Raw genomic sequence first — 15,223 nt, 5'->3', positions numbered from 1 at the left:
TTCTTTATATGTGAAGATGACATTACTGAACTATCAATTGCATAGCATTTAAAAAAATTATTTATGAGAAGCAGAGATAAGTTCACACTTACTAGTCTGCCTCCTCACCTATCTACCCCCTTTGGACCAAAAGTATGCACTTCACGTTTACATCTGGGTTGACCAGATTTAAAATTATAGTCTGTGGTGATGGAACAGAGCAAAACTGCCCCTCCCAAGGGTGGGGAACCTGTGGCCTCGAGGCCACATGTGGCTTCCTAGATCCTTAAGTGAGGCCTTTTGACTAAATCCAAATTTTACAGAACAAAAAATAGAATTTGTTCTCATGGCCTAGGCCCTATCCCATGGGAAAGGGAGTACTGAATGTACAATTCTGGCCTTATCAGCACCTAGCAGATATAACCAGCTGGAGTTAATGAGCCTTAGGTGGCCCAGAGATAATAGATGAAACATTGAAATGTCATAGCAGAAAGCCTAGAAAGGCCAGTTGGGGCCAGACTGAAGATCTAGAAGGTGTCTGCATTTTATGTGAGCAGCAATTGGGACTCACTAGAGCCTCCTGAACAGGGATGCAGCATTATCAGGCATGTACCTTAGGAACATCACTCTAGTAGCTATGGGAAGAATGTACTAGAGAGGGGAGAGACTGGGTATAAGGAGATGAATTAGGAGGTCATTTTAGTATTAGGGGCTAGAAAACTAGGGGAAGGTTACATGAGTAGAAGAAAGAAGACCCATACAAGATATGTGGGGACAAGCCTTGACAAATGTCTGGATTGGGGGGGGGTGAGGGAAAGGAAGAAGTCAAACATGACTTCAAGTGTATGACTCTTTAGACTATGAGCTCCTTGAGAACAAGGACTATCTTTTGCCCTTTTTTTTGTATCCCCAGAGTTTATCAGAATGTCTGCTGTGTAGTAGGCTTTTGATAGATGCATGTTGACTGACAGACTAAACCTGGGTGATTAGGAGGGTGGCTCCTTCATTCCTTCAAAAGAAATAGATAAGTGAGGAAGAGCATTGGAATTGCGGGAGTTGGAGTACTGAGTTTGATACCACTGCTGTAGTATACCATACATGTCAGTGAGCATGGGTGATGCTGACTATTAAATAAGGGGGGGGGGGGTTTAAGCCAGATGGCCTCCAAGGCTCTTCTATCTCTAATCCTATTATCCAGCGAAGGAGACTGAGAGAGAATGGCAGAACAGGAAGGAGAATAAAGAAAGAACTGTCATGAAAACCCAGAGAGAAAGGAAGACTCTCCTGTAAGAGAGATTATAGTGTCAGATGGTGCAGAGAAGGTCAAGAAGGATGAAGACAGAATACCATTCGATTTGGTAATTAAGTTATCATTCATTACCTTGTAGAGAGCAATTTCAATTGAATGATGGCATCGGAAGCCAAATTGCAAAGGTTGGAAAATTAATGAGAAGAGAAGACACAATGACTATGAACAGCTTACTCTAAGAATTTGGCTGTAAAAGGGGAAAGAATGATAGCTTGAGGGGACAGTTAGGTCAAGTGTGCATTTTTTTTAAGAAAAAGGGGGACTGGAGTCTTTGTAAGCAGAAGAAAAAGGAATGAGTGCACAGGAAGAAATTGAAAATTACAAAGAGAGTAGGGATGTTTGTGGAGGCCATCTGAATGCCAGAGAAAATAGGAGGGGATACATGGATGGGGAACCTGTGGCAGTTTTCCCACACCTACTAGGATTAAGGTCACAAGGGGAGGAAAGCATTGGTTTTGGCAAGAAGACTAAAAGCAAAGAGTAGAGGAATCGAGATTATAGGATCACAGATTTAGAGTTGTAAGGTACTTTACAGGCCATCTATTCCAATTCTCCATTTTTCAGATGAGGAACTGAGGCCCAGAGATGGTGACTTACTCAGGGTTGCAGGGCTTGGATTTGTGCCCAAGTCCTCTCTTTCCAAGTCCAGTTCTTTTTTCTCCATTATACAACACAATTTCTAAATGAAGGATAACATCAAAGGATTCTTGAGATGTAGAATATGGGAGAATTTAAGCTTACAAGAAACATCTTATACTAGATAGTCTACTGGGTAGAGTAAAAGGATTGCCTTTTGATAGGCAGAGTTCAGTTGAGATTAGATAACATTAAGGTGTAGAGGACCTAGTCAACAAAAATATGTGGCTTTCTTTTTTTTTTTTTAAAGCAATTGGGGTTAAGTAACTTGTCCAAGGTTACACAGCCAGTTTTTTTGTGTGGCTGTTAAGTATCTGAGGCTGTAACTGATCCCAGCTCCTCCCGACTCTGGGGCCTCCCAACTCCAGGGCCTGCTCTTGTTCACTGCGCCACCTACCCACCCCACTATATACAGCTTTTTTTTTAGCACTGTTCAGTAGCACAAATATAATCCACTACCCTGCTCCTGTTTTATAAGGTGGCCTAAAGAGGTTAGTAGATGTTCCTAAAGTCATGGAGGTAGAAAGTGGCAGAGACAGGTATAAAACCAAAGTCCTACGATTCCAAATTCAATATTGATAGTTGGTGAATAAGCAGGTTATTTCAATATTCAACAAAAGCAGATATTCATGAAAAGATAGGTACATTAATATACTGTTGGTGGAGCTTTGGAGCAGTCCCACCACTCTGGAAAAACCACTTAACATTATGCAAGGAAACTGACTAAACCATCCATGCCCCTCGATCCAACAATCTCACTATTCAGCCTAAACTTGAAGGAGGTTTAAAAAAAAAAACAGCAGAAAAAAAGATCCAATGTGAGGCAAAATACTGACAGTATCCCTCTTTGTGGAAAGAAAGAATTGGTAAGAAAATAGATGCCCTTCAATAGGAAACTGCTGAATAAACTATGGTATATGACTGTAATGAAGGCAGTATTGGATAGTGAAAGGAATGCTGAAATTGGTGTCTCACTACCTGAATTCAAATGCTGGTTCTGCCACTTACTACTTGTGTGACCTTGGATAAGTCATTTAACCACAGCTGTCTCATCTGGTGTAATGGGAATGTAAATTTTAAAGATCTTCCCTGCCCCTAGGCTAAAGTGCACCTGAAGCCTGGGGAGGGAGGCTTGTTTTTCAGTAGATACTTCTTGATTGACCAGTGAGTCAACAATGTTGTTACATTCTCTGAGCCAGGAGAAGGCTATATAAGCCCTGATGCATAGCTTTGTTTTGGGGGCTCACTTTGAGAAGTGTTCTGTGATTTGATCAGATAAGACTCTGGGAAGCCTTTGGTTGTTGAGAACGGCCCCGCCCCCCCCTCCAGGCTTTGAAAAACCCAGATGTTGATTTGGTATGGATGTAATGGTTTGGAAATCTGTCTACTTGATCTGTTTTTGTCTTGATAATTCTGTCTGTATATTCTGAAGTTCGGGGTGCTGACCTTTTTCCCCTGAACTAGGTAAACGATACATATTTGACTGATTAAAGTAAGCTTGTTAACCCATTTTGAGTTGCTTTCCTTTATCAAAGCAGATCCAAGAACCTGTGCTGGCAGACACCCTGGGGACGCTGGGGTGCTTGCTGCTACCTCTGGAAAATGAGGGGTTTAACAACATGACATCACACAGTCCATACTCATTTTCTCCCAGCTTGAGATGGATCATACCTTCAATGCTAAGGAAGATCAATTGATGCAAGCCTAAAAAAACGTTGTATACAGTGAATACAATGACAAAAGGAAAGATTATTTAAACATCCATAATAATAAAACAATGGACAGATAGTGAAGCAGGCCTCCCACCTCATGGCAGGAAGGTGGGTGATTATTAGAAATGTAGAATGTAGTCAGATGTGGTCACTGTTTTGAATGTTTTTGCCTAATTGCTACTTTTTTTTGTCACAAGGTTAAGTTCTTCCCCTAGAAATGACTGTGATATAGAGACAAAACACATCAATAAAACATTTTTATGAAAAGCCATTTCAAAAGTCTTTTCTTCTCCCTCCCTAAGAAACCTGATGCTCTAGTTAGCTGCATAACAGGACCTTGATTCTTTGATAATTTTCTAAGAAATATCCTTTTTCAGCATTCAAGTTTTCTTCCCTAGAGTGACATCTCTCCCTGTCAACTAGATTCTCTCAGACTTCAAAGGAATCTTATTCTGAATTTTAGTAGTATGAGAGGAGAAGTTTATCCTCTGGCACAAACCGGAGCACAACTTTCTGAGAATAATAGCTGTCAGTCTTTTGAGACTCAGATGTGCTTTAATCCTAAATGGGAAGAAGTGGTTCAAAGCTAAATCGGGGGTGGGGGGGAAATAATAGAGGGAAGAAGCCAGTGCAGGAATTAACATCTGGTGTAAGACCATCTGACCCGCCCTGCGGGATACTGCAGAGGATTTCTATCCTTACACAAAACAGTAAAGCCCGTATCTTAATAATGGGTGAAAATCCTTGGAGAACAAAAGTTAGCCTGGAATCTGGTTGAGGAGCAGTAAATGAAAAGATAAAAAGGGTCACAAGGCAAAAAGACAATAAAAATAACTATTATTATAGCTATGCATTATTTCAATCAATGTAAATCAACAGCTCCCACTGGAGACTTTCCCTGGATACCCAGTTATTAGCATTCTGTCTTGAAATTACTTAGATTTTGTTTACACATATATTTAACTTACATGTCACCGTACCTCCCAATAATATGTAAGGTCTTTCCAGAGGCAGTGGCTCACACCTGAGATCCCTGCTATTAGGGAAGGCTAAGACTGGAGGGTTAATTGAATATGGGAGTCCTGATAGAACCTATCAGGTGTCCTAAATCCAGGCACATATATAGTGAGTCCCTATGAGCAACTGGCCAGTAGGCTGCCTACGGAGGGTGGAACTGGCCTGGGTCAGAAAAGGGGCAGGTTAAAGCTTCTATCCCAATTCAGTATGAGACTGATTAATCAGGTAGTAGAATGAACTTATGAGAGGCCACAACATTTCTAGCCTAGTCAAGATAAGAAAACTCAATCTGGGGAGGAAAAAATGGCAAACTTTTGGTTTACATTTGTAAACTGTAAAAATATTTACAAATGTAAACTGTTATATCTGCCATTGTGTCTACAATGCATGGTACATATAGTTATTGATTGATAGATGTTTGCTGAATTGAGCTAAGTGAAGTTGAGCATTTATCTGTTCAAGCAATAGCACGGGACCCTACTTATATTGATTATGGTAGCAAGTGCCTGCAAAAGGCCCTCCAGGTGGAGAAAGCCATTTCATATAGATAAAACAATAACTGTACATTCTATGGGTGGGGTCTTAAATTTATTTAAGTCAGAAACTTTGGGCAGATTTGTGAAGTCTATGGACCCCTTCTCAGAATGCTTTTAAGTGCATAAGATAAAATACATATGTTACAAAGGAAATAAATGTTTAAATATTTAAATATAAATTAAATGTTTACAAAGTAAATATATAATAAATGTTAAAAAATAAAAGTAATGTTTTAAAAACAAGTTTGGAGATGCCAAGTTAAGAACTCCTGCTATATAAAATAATGAGTATAAACAAAGAAGTCAGTATGGGATGAAAAGAAGCAAAAGTTAAAGCATTCTCCTTTTCTTACAAATAAATAATTTTTCATGAACAAAATCAATGTAGCTATGATCTGGAACCATTTCCTAATGGATAAGTGGTCAAAGGATATGAATAAATAGTCCTCAAAAGAATAGCAAACTGGAAACAATCATATGAAAGATTATTCTAGAAACACTAATCATAAGAGAAAGGCAAATCAAAACAACCTCATATTGAGGAAGCTGACAAAAATATTTTTAAAATGTGAATAGTCAGTGCTAATGGGTTGTGAAGAGATAGACATGCTAATGCATTGTTAGTGGAGCTGTGAATTAATACAACCATACTAGAATTGGAATTATGCAAAAAATGTCTAAGATATCCATACCCCTTGACCCAGAGATTCCTCAGCTAGGCATACATCCCAGGGAGGCTAATGATAAAAATATTTATAGAAGCATCTTTTTCATGGTATCAAAGAATTGGATTAATGAATGACTAAGCAAATTTGAGTAAATGAATGTAACAGAATAATATGGTGCTGTAATAAACAATAAATATGAAGAGTACAGAGAAGCTCAGGAAGAGATATGAACTGATACAAAATAGACTAAGTAGGACCAGAAAAATAATATACCAAACAATAAGGATGTGAATGTAAAGTACAGTCACAATAATAAATAATGAAACTGAATGTTAGGCATTTCTAATGTTCAAGCTTTGCCTTGAAGAAGAGAACAGAAAATAGATTTCCCTCCCTTCCTTAGAGAGGTGGGAGGCTATGGATGTGGAATCTTGCATATATTGTTAGATTTGGATGAGGTACTGATCGGTTTTACTGAATTCCTTTGTCTTCCTTTTTTCTTTTTTTGTTCTTTGGTGCAAGAGAAATATCTCTAAGGACCAAGGGAAGGGATGCATTTAGAAGGTGACAGTGATATAAAGGCAATAACAAAAAAAAAATGAAATTTAAATGCAAAAAAAAGAAAAGAAAAAAGTTGTAGTAGGTGACACAGGAGAAAGGAAAAAAAGGCATTTGTAGATCAGAAGTTTACATTTTAAACAGAGACAACCCTATTTGAAGGGCATTTTCATATTGCCATTTAAAGGATTATGGGAACCCCAACCTTCTCCCAAAATACTTTCCCCACAAAATTGTTGAAGGTGCCAGCCTCCTTTCCTAGTTGACCTAAATTTCAAACCATTAGGATCACTCTTTTGGGATAGTCACACAAGTGGCCCTAGGACCCCAAGGTCATGGAAGCAGGGTACAGAATTATGGAATGTTTAGCTAGAAGGGGCATTCAAGATCTTCTCATTCAGGGTTCTCATTGTATAGATGAGGGATGGGGAACCTGTGGCCCTCTAGGTCCTTAAGTATAGCCCTTTGACTGAATCCAAAATTCACAGAACAAATCAAAAACAGAATTTGTTTACAGAATAAAAGTTCTGTAAAACTTAGATTCAGTCAAAAGTCCAAGCCCAAGGACCTAGAAGGCTACATGTGACCTCAGGGCTTCAGGCTTCCCACCCCTGGAGATGAAGACCAGAGAGTAAATGAATTGCACAAGTCAGACATAGAAAATAATAAAGTTGGGATTTGAACCCAGGCTCTCTGATTCCAAATCCAGGGCCCTTTCTGCTATACCAGACAACTCAGAATACCATTTTGAAAAGAAGCTATATTGTAAGAAAGAAGAGGGGGAGTTCTTATCTAAAAGAGGTAGTAGGAGGTCTATTCTTGGATCCTGGAGTAAAGGTCCTAGAAAAATCTCTATTTCCTTGTAGAGGGTCATTTTAAAAGTTAGAGTGAAGCTTTGCCATGGTAAATATATGTGTGTGTATACACACACAGGACAGCTAGGTAGTACAGTGTTTAGAATGCTGGGCCTGGAGTCAGGAAGACTTATCTTCCTGAGTTCAAATCTGGTCTTAGACTCTTACTAACTGTGTGATCCTGGGCAAGTCACTGAACCCTGTTTGCCTAAGTTCTTCATTGTAAAATTAGCTGAAGAAGGAAATGGCAAACCACTCTAGTATCTTTGCCAAGAAAACCCCAAATAGGGTCAGGAAGAGTCAGACATGACTAGAAACTGACTGAACAACCAGTAGATGCACACACACACACACACACACACGAACCACTGAATAAACTCTAGGCTTTTTCCACTTGAAAAATACTGAAATAAAAATTCAGTGACTATTATTTGGATTTCAAATATCTAATTCTAAACCCATTTAATACATAAGTTTTGTCCACAAGGGATGAAACATAAGTGGATTTTACTTGGTTCTTGAAATCATCTTTCACTTATTATTTCTATAATTTAAACACTCTGAGCCTCAGTTTCCTCATTTTGAAACATGAATAAAAATACCCTGCCTACCTTACAAAAAAATATTTGTGACCATTAAGTAACTATATAAATGTGTTATTATTAGCCTCCCAGACGAGGAAATTCTTTTTACCAAAGCAGTTAAATTGATCAGTCAGTCAGCTCGCTTATTTGAAGTACTTAGCATGCACTAGGCTCTGCTAAATCCTGGAGATACAAAGAAAGGCAAAAATCAGACCCTATTTCACCATCTCAAGGGGGAGGGGAAGAGATGTAACAAGTGAAACAGCCAGGAGCCAAGAAAATACACAGAGCACAAGTAGGAAGGGATCTCAGAAGGAAGGCACTCAGATTGAGAGGACTGGAAAAGGAGGACTTCTTGAAGAAGCTCAAGGAATTTGGGCTGAAATCTGAAGGAGGCCAAGGAAGTCAGAGGGTGGAAATGAGGAGAGAGTTGTTCCATGAGGGAGAATGTTTGAGGCATGGGTTTCAGCCAGTGAAAACGCTTGCAGTTCAACACTTTTTCTATAATTTATAATCTGAGAGAGGTGCCCAGGACATTAAGGGATTGAGATCTGCCCAGTCAGTATGTGTCAGGGGCAGATTATCAACATTGCTATTATTATTTTAAAACATGCCCTTATGTATTAAAATTTAAGTTAGCAATGTCTTTTCTTCCATATTACCCTTCCCCTAAAAGGTCTTGCCATAAAGATCCTTGGATCTTTTCTTTGAATTTAACTCGGTGCTCCTAGGACTCAGGTGCTAAATTTTGAATTTCAAAATATCTTATACATGAAATTCAAATGAAGCTCTTCTCCCTATGGACCATATATCATTTCTCTATTCATTTAAAAGAGGGAAAGAGCCACAAAATCCAAATAACCAGCTATAAATTATTCTAAAACATGAATAATCCCTCCAAGTGTTCTCATTACATTTTTCATCTTTATGGCTCCTATTTAAAGCATCTCAGAGTCAGAGCTCCATGCTGAGTATGAGTCACATTTTTAATCTCACCCTTTGCAGAAATGTGGTCAGGTACTACAAGTGATTTGCGTGCTTTTAAAAATACACTTTTGTAGGTGTTTTATAAGCCTAAACACATTTCATTTTCTTTAGTGAAGGGCTCTGTCATTGAAATGGGCTAACCACTATTCTTTAATTATCTCAGGGCAGAAAAACATGAGAGAAATGACACTCAGTAGCTCTGTAGGTATTCTATGTGATGGAGTCCTTCAGAGTGGGAAAGTAAGAGTCCACTGCTAAAAATCTGATGGAATAGTGCATGAGTGATTAAATCCAAAAGTATTTATTCAGTATTTAGGGGTGGCAGAATGGATAGTGTGGAGGATTTAGAAACAGGAAGACCTGAGTTCCAGAATCTTGTTAAAGAAGTTGACTAGCTGAGCAAGTCACTGAGCCTTTCAACCTTAGTTTCCTCATCTGTAAAATAGGGATGATAACAGCATCTACCTCAATAATGTTGTGAAGATCAAACCAGATAATACATATAAAGTGCTTTGTGAATTCTCAAGTGTTAGCACACTATATGCAAAGCACTGTAGTGAGTGCTGGTGATACAAACAGAAAAGCAAGATTATCCCTTTGTTCTCAGGAAGGAGTTCACACCCAAATAGGTGGAGAAAAACACATATAGGAGGTTTGAGCCTGGAAGCAGATGGAACAGTCCAGCGATCCTTAGATTACAGAGGCAAGGAGATGGTAATGGAATTGGCATTTATACAATCTCATGTAGTTTTTTTTAAGAACCCTTAAATGTATTCCTGATGGCTCCTTCAGTTCATTCATTAAGCTGTCTTTAAACTTGCTTTTCCCCCCTTTTATTGCTTCTCACTATTTCATAAGGTGAGGCTGTTTGTTATCTTTCACCACACTCCTCTGTTTGATTTCACCAATATGTTTACATTTTAAATTGGCATCGCCTTTGACCAGAGTGGGCCTTCTTCACCTCTTCCCACAGCCCAAGGTGGCCAGAACCCATATGAGCTGCTTGACTGCTCATACTGCTTGGATAGGCTAGGGGTAAATAACTGTTTCTTCAGGCAAAACAGAGGAGCAACAGGCCTTTCCACTGTAATGGGAATTTGAAGATCTTCCCTGTCCCTTAATGTTCCCTGCCTAGGGGGGACTTTGAAAACCTTTCCTGCTTTGAAAGTAAACTCTGCCCCCTAATAGGCTGAATGTGGTCACATGCAGCCTGTGGTGGGAGGAGTTTGCTGAAGGCTGTAATAGTAATGGAATATGAAGATCCTCTTGTATTGGCCAAGCTAACAGGTATTTAGCACTTAGTTCCAAGCTCACAATTGTGTCAAGTATTAAGATCCAGAACTTGTGAATCCCACAGTGGGATGGATTTCCTGATGCAACAGGAAGGGGCTGGAAAAGGGAGGAGCTAACACCTAATATAAGGAAAAGCACAAGCTGGAGAGTCAGAACTTCTTGGTGCAAGTATTGTAGAGGCTGAGGAGGAGAGGCTCAGGTTGGAGAAAGTGATTTTGATTTTGAGAACAGAGCTTATCGTGGCAGAGTTTCTTCTGAGAGCCAGATGGAGCTTCTGCTGAGACCTTTCTTCTGACAGCTTCTGAGAACCAGGCTGAGGAGCTACCAACTTCTTCTGAGAGCTGCCGAGAACTTAGGAGGGCCAGCCAGAGCTGCTGACGACTGAGGAATCATAACTGTGGTGCTGGTACTTGTCTGTCTGTTTTGGGCCTATGTTGATTTCACAGGCAGAAAGTGAATTGACGAGGATGCCGGCAATGGGCATGAATGTTATTGTGTCTTGGTTAAGCTTTGTCTTTTCAGGAACAGAAACTGTGAAGGACTTGAGGTGGATTAGACACTGTGAGCTTCAATATGGAACAGGAACTGCACAGAGAGCTGGGCAAGGAACAGGGAGCTGTCTGCCTTTGAACTTAGGTGGCAGTTGGTTAGATTCTGCAGGAGCTGGGACCATGGAGGAGCCATGGAAGCTGAGAGCCTGCCTCAAGTCAAGATGAAAAGACCTCTTTGTTGGTTTTTAATTTAATGCTAACAGATGAGATTGTAACTTACTTGTGACCTAGGGGTGGATGGCCTTTGTACTTTCTACTACCGTAAGAGGGTACTTTGTAGTGACTGATGATATTGTAACTTAATTTCACTCCATGGGTGGAAGACTTTGACCTTTGTACTTTGTGTCAATTAAGGAGGCTTGCCTCCTTAAGGGTGATTGAATTAAGGATTTACTAAATGAAGGACTTATTAAATGAATGTTATCTTTTGCTTAAAACTATGTGACCACTTTGGTGAAAACTATGTGGCCATTTTAGTGATAAATTATGTTAAAACCTTTTGAATGCTGTACTTTGTTTTTTCTGAATGTTTTGCCTTAATTTACTGCTGAATAAATAGAGAGTTCACTATACTGTGTAATCAGAACCTTGAAATCTGTTCACAGCAGCAGTCCTCTGAAAAGCTGCTTGTGCTGGTTTTACAAAGGGTAGAGCAGAATCACAGGAAGCTGGGAGTCAGTGCTAGAGAGACAGTGGGAGAGAAAGGAGCTCAGGCAAGGAGAAAGAGAGGTTTGTGAGTAAATATTGATATTATATTGGTTTGTGGGAAGGCTAAAGGATGCCATGGCTCTCTGCTACATTGTGGTGCATTAACTTTTATGTTGCTTTGATGGATTTAGTTTCCTGATGTTGGGATTTGGTTTTCGGGTGTCTAAATAAATGTTTTGGTTCTGTCCTCTACATGGAGAATATTTTAAATTTTGCAATCGAGCACTATATGGGAATATTTATAGTCACAGTCAGTGCTGTAAATTTTGCACTGGCATTAAATCCATCTGTTCTTCAATAATACCTTAGAGACCCCAGTCTTTTTATCTGTCCTACTGATGGTATCTAAGAACTACTGGGTTTTTCCATCAGTCCTATAGCTGAATTGTCTTTTAGTGTTGTCCCTCTCAATTAGATTGTGGGGTCATTGAAAATAGGCATTGTCTCACTTTTTCTATTTCTGTTCCTAGTGCTTAGCATAGTGTTTGGAAAAAATAACTTCAATAAATGTTTTATCATTCATTCATTCATTCAGACTTTCCTCTACTATTCAGCTAAGATGGTTTCTAGGTTCTTTTTATTTGCCTTCATTATAGCGATTTATTTCCATGAGTTAGTTAAACATCTTTTGGAAATAATTTTATTTGTGTTGAAGTCTGTTCTTTATCCATTAACCAATCTCGGGAGGTTAACAGCTTGTTTAAATAGGTCAGATTAGATTTACCTAGATGGTTAGATGATCACTTGTCAAATATGTTAAAGTAGGGATACAAATATGTTAAAGTAGGGATTACTTTTCTGTAAAGTTTGAACGAGTTGATCACTGAGGTCACTTCCAACTCTCAGATTCTGTGATTCTATGGCTTGCATGTGTTCTTATACTTTCTTTTCTAATTTAATATTGCTATTGATCTTTACTCTAATGGATCTTTAGCCTTAATCTCTATAGACAGTTGATGTAAAAAAAGCTGTCACATCAGTAGCTAGTCATTTCCTGCCTGTTAAAAGACAGTAGATTTTACTTTTGCTATGTTATTTGATGCCTGGTATATTCAGGGCCTCCTAATTCTCTTCAAGAAGAAAGTACTCACGATATAGCTCAATGACAAATTTGTAGAGTCTACAAACTTTTGGCCTCTTTCATTTATGGCTCTTGAATCATGTTTTCCATAAAATTTTCCTGTCTTCCCCTATGCTCATCACGCCCTACACTGAAGTCCCTTCGTATTAATGCATATGTTGATTTAATTTGGAAAGTCTTATTGAGTTCCTTGTAAAAATTTCTCTAACTTTTTAACCTTTGTAAGAGATATTGATGCACAGACTATAATTATCTTCCTGGTAGCACTGAAAATTGATAGCATGAGCCCTGCAAAGGAAGATGACTATGGAGCTTATGAAATGATATTTTTTTTGGTTTTGAGTACATAATAAAACTAATTCTGCCTGTCACAGCAGAACCTGCAATTTATCCTTCTATTTAGTTGCAACTTCTTTTTGTCATCTGGTTTCATTTATAGGAAGAATATAGGAAGACTAACATGATTCATTAACTCTAGTAATATTTATGTCTACTGGACCTACAGCTCACATTTAGCGTATCAATATTTAAGCTCACATTTATTGACAGTCCAAACACTGATTTCTCTAATTCACCTGCCTTTTCCCCTTTACTGCCACAATCATTGCAGGGAAAAAGGGAGTTACACAAGATGGAGTACCATGTTGCAGTTTTTTTGTTTGTTCTATATGTTGCCACAGCCAAGAAATTCATAAACAAGTGGCCAGACTACAAGTGATAAGACTACAAGACAAGACTCTCCATATTTAGTTAGGATGATCCCTAGAAAGATAGCATATTTAGCTATGTTGCCAGGACCATAGTTCCAGACTTTTCTAGGATGGAACCTGATGAGTCTCATGCTCTATTAGTATAGCATTAAAGAATCACCTCTATAGGGCAGTTCGGTGGCACAGTGAATAAAGTACAGGCCCTGGAGTCAGGAGGACCTGAGTTCAAATCCAGCCTCATACACTTGACACTTACTAGCTTTGACCTTGGGCAAGTCACATAATCCCAATTGCCCCGCCTACCCCATTGCAAAAAAAAAAAAGAATCACCTCTACACCATGATGAGACACTGGAGTAGGACTTTAAGAAGGATTCTGGTCATATTTCCAGTACTGAGAACAGTGCCTCACACATAGTGGGCTCTTAATAAATGCTTGACTTATTTATTCATTACAAAATTATTGCTCCTTTACTGTCTCTTTTAAGTACGAACTGCATCATCACAGCTACATCTCTCTATATATACATCCTCACTCCTGAAGTTCCCCAGTATTCCTAGGATATAGGAATTTTGATACCTTAACAAAAGCTGGAAAATCAAATATTCCAGCTTAGTACTGTCTTCCCTATTTTAAAAAATGTCAGATTTAGAAATATAATAGGACTTTCCACAGATACATAAAGGTTAGATGGGGGCGGCCAGGTAGCACAGCGAGTAAGAGCACGGGCTCCAGTGTCAGGATGACCTGGGGATCAAATTCAGGCTCAGACACTTAGCACCCACCCAGAAACACCTGGCCGTGTAACCTTGAGCAAGTTATTTAACCCAGATTGCTTAAAAAAAAGGTTACATGACTATTTGTCATAGATGTTATGAAGAAGATTCCTCTTTCAACTATGTGATTCTCTGATTTGTTAAATATCAAAAATCGGTGCAGAAAATACTTAGAAAACTATGAGGCTTAAGTATACTATATTGCAGGTAACATAATATAACTACTAACCAGACAATTTTTAGTTATTTACTCTGTGAATTTCCTGTCGTCAAAGGCATTGTGGTATAGTGATAGGAATGCTAGACAGGGAAGCTAGAACTTTGAGACAGATGTCATGAAAATTTTATTCTGGTCCTGCCCCTCCCACTAATTAGATTGTATTCAATATATTAGTGCATCTCTCTTGGGCCTTAGAATGTGCATTTAAAAAAAGAGTTGGTGTCAATGCTTTCCTTATAACATTAAAATTTCTATGACTTTCAGTTAGCACACAAAATTTAGAGATAATTGCATATATGTTTCTTAAAAGTCTACATTATTTAACAGGTAATATACCATTTAAATAATTGTCATAAACATATTAAGCATATTTAAATGGAACTAAAGAGCATTCATCAGAAAATACAACAAAAAAAAAACATCTGAATCAGCCATAGATTTCTGCATCTAAATATAACACTTAGTAGTCACTCTGTATTGCATCTTAAAGACATTTACTTACGTTCCATAAAATAGGGCCCAGGTTCAATTCTCCATACAATTTGTCCTTTTTGTGTGCCAGTCACACCTCGGTTCTTGGAATCCCAAAAATTGGCTGGAGAATTCTCATCTAGAAAAACCAAAGGCAAAAACATTTCTTTAGCTAGAATTATGATTGACTCTCCTCTTCATATCTTAAAGTCTGATGCAGTTTCAGGGGTGGGGGAGGGGGGAGAAAGGGAGAAAGAAAGAAAAAACAACAGAGGAAAGAATACTATTATTGATCATGAAACTGTGCTAACTAGGTCCGTGAGAAACTTATGCTATATTTTTTCAAATGGGCTCTCAAAGAAGCAAGTCAATCCTCCTATACCTCCCTAATCAATTCACCATCCTACTCACCACAGTGGCTTTTCCATGCCCTTTCTTCCTTTCTCAAATCTCCTATCATTCAGCCTCTCACCAAGCTCTCACCTAGGAAACTTACCTCATATTTTACTGAAAAAAACTGAAGCCATTCACCAAGTGGTCCCTCTTCTCTCTTCATCTCATAGCACTCAGTTG

At 38.7% G+C, this 15,223-nt stretch overlaps 1 protein-coding gene across 2 annotated transcripts in view; it reads right to left on the bottom strand.

Moving 5' to 3' along the window:
* Nucleotides 1-15,223, bottom strand: part of HECW2 (HECT, C2 and WW domain containing E3 ubiquitin protein ligase 2) — a 449,194-nt gene that overhangs the window by 171,561 nt on the left and 262,410 nt on the right. For both annotated transcript variants that reach the window (XM_069070166.1, XM_069070167.1), the window contains one exon: nucleotides 14,682-14,789. In XM_069070166.1, the coding sequence (XP_068926267.1) occupies nucleotides 14,682-14,789 (108 nt within the window). The remainder of the gene's footprint in view (nucleotides 1-14,681; nucleotides 14,790-15,223) is intronic.

The sequence above is a fragment of the Petaurus breviceps genome, unplaced genomic scaffold (genome assembly GCF_028583685.1).
Source record: "Petaurus breviceps papuanus isolate PSGF00001 unplaced genomic scaffold, PetGlider_PUasm1.0 90804, whole genome shotgun sequence".
NCBI classification, from domain to species: domain Eukaryota; kingdom Metazoa; phylum Chordata; class Mammalia; order Diprotodontia; family Petauridae; genus Petaurus; species Petaurus breviceps.
This window is presented reverse-complemented; position numbering and strand designations above follow the sequence as displayed.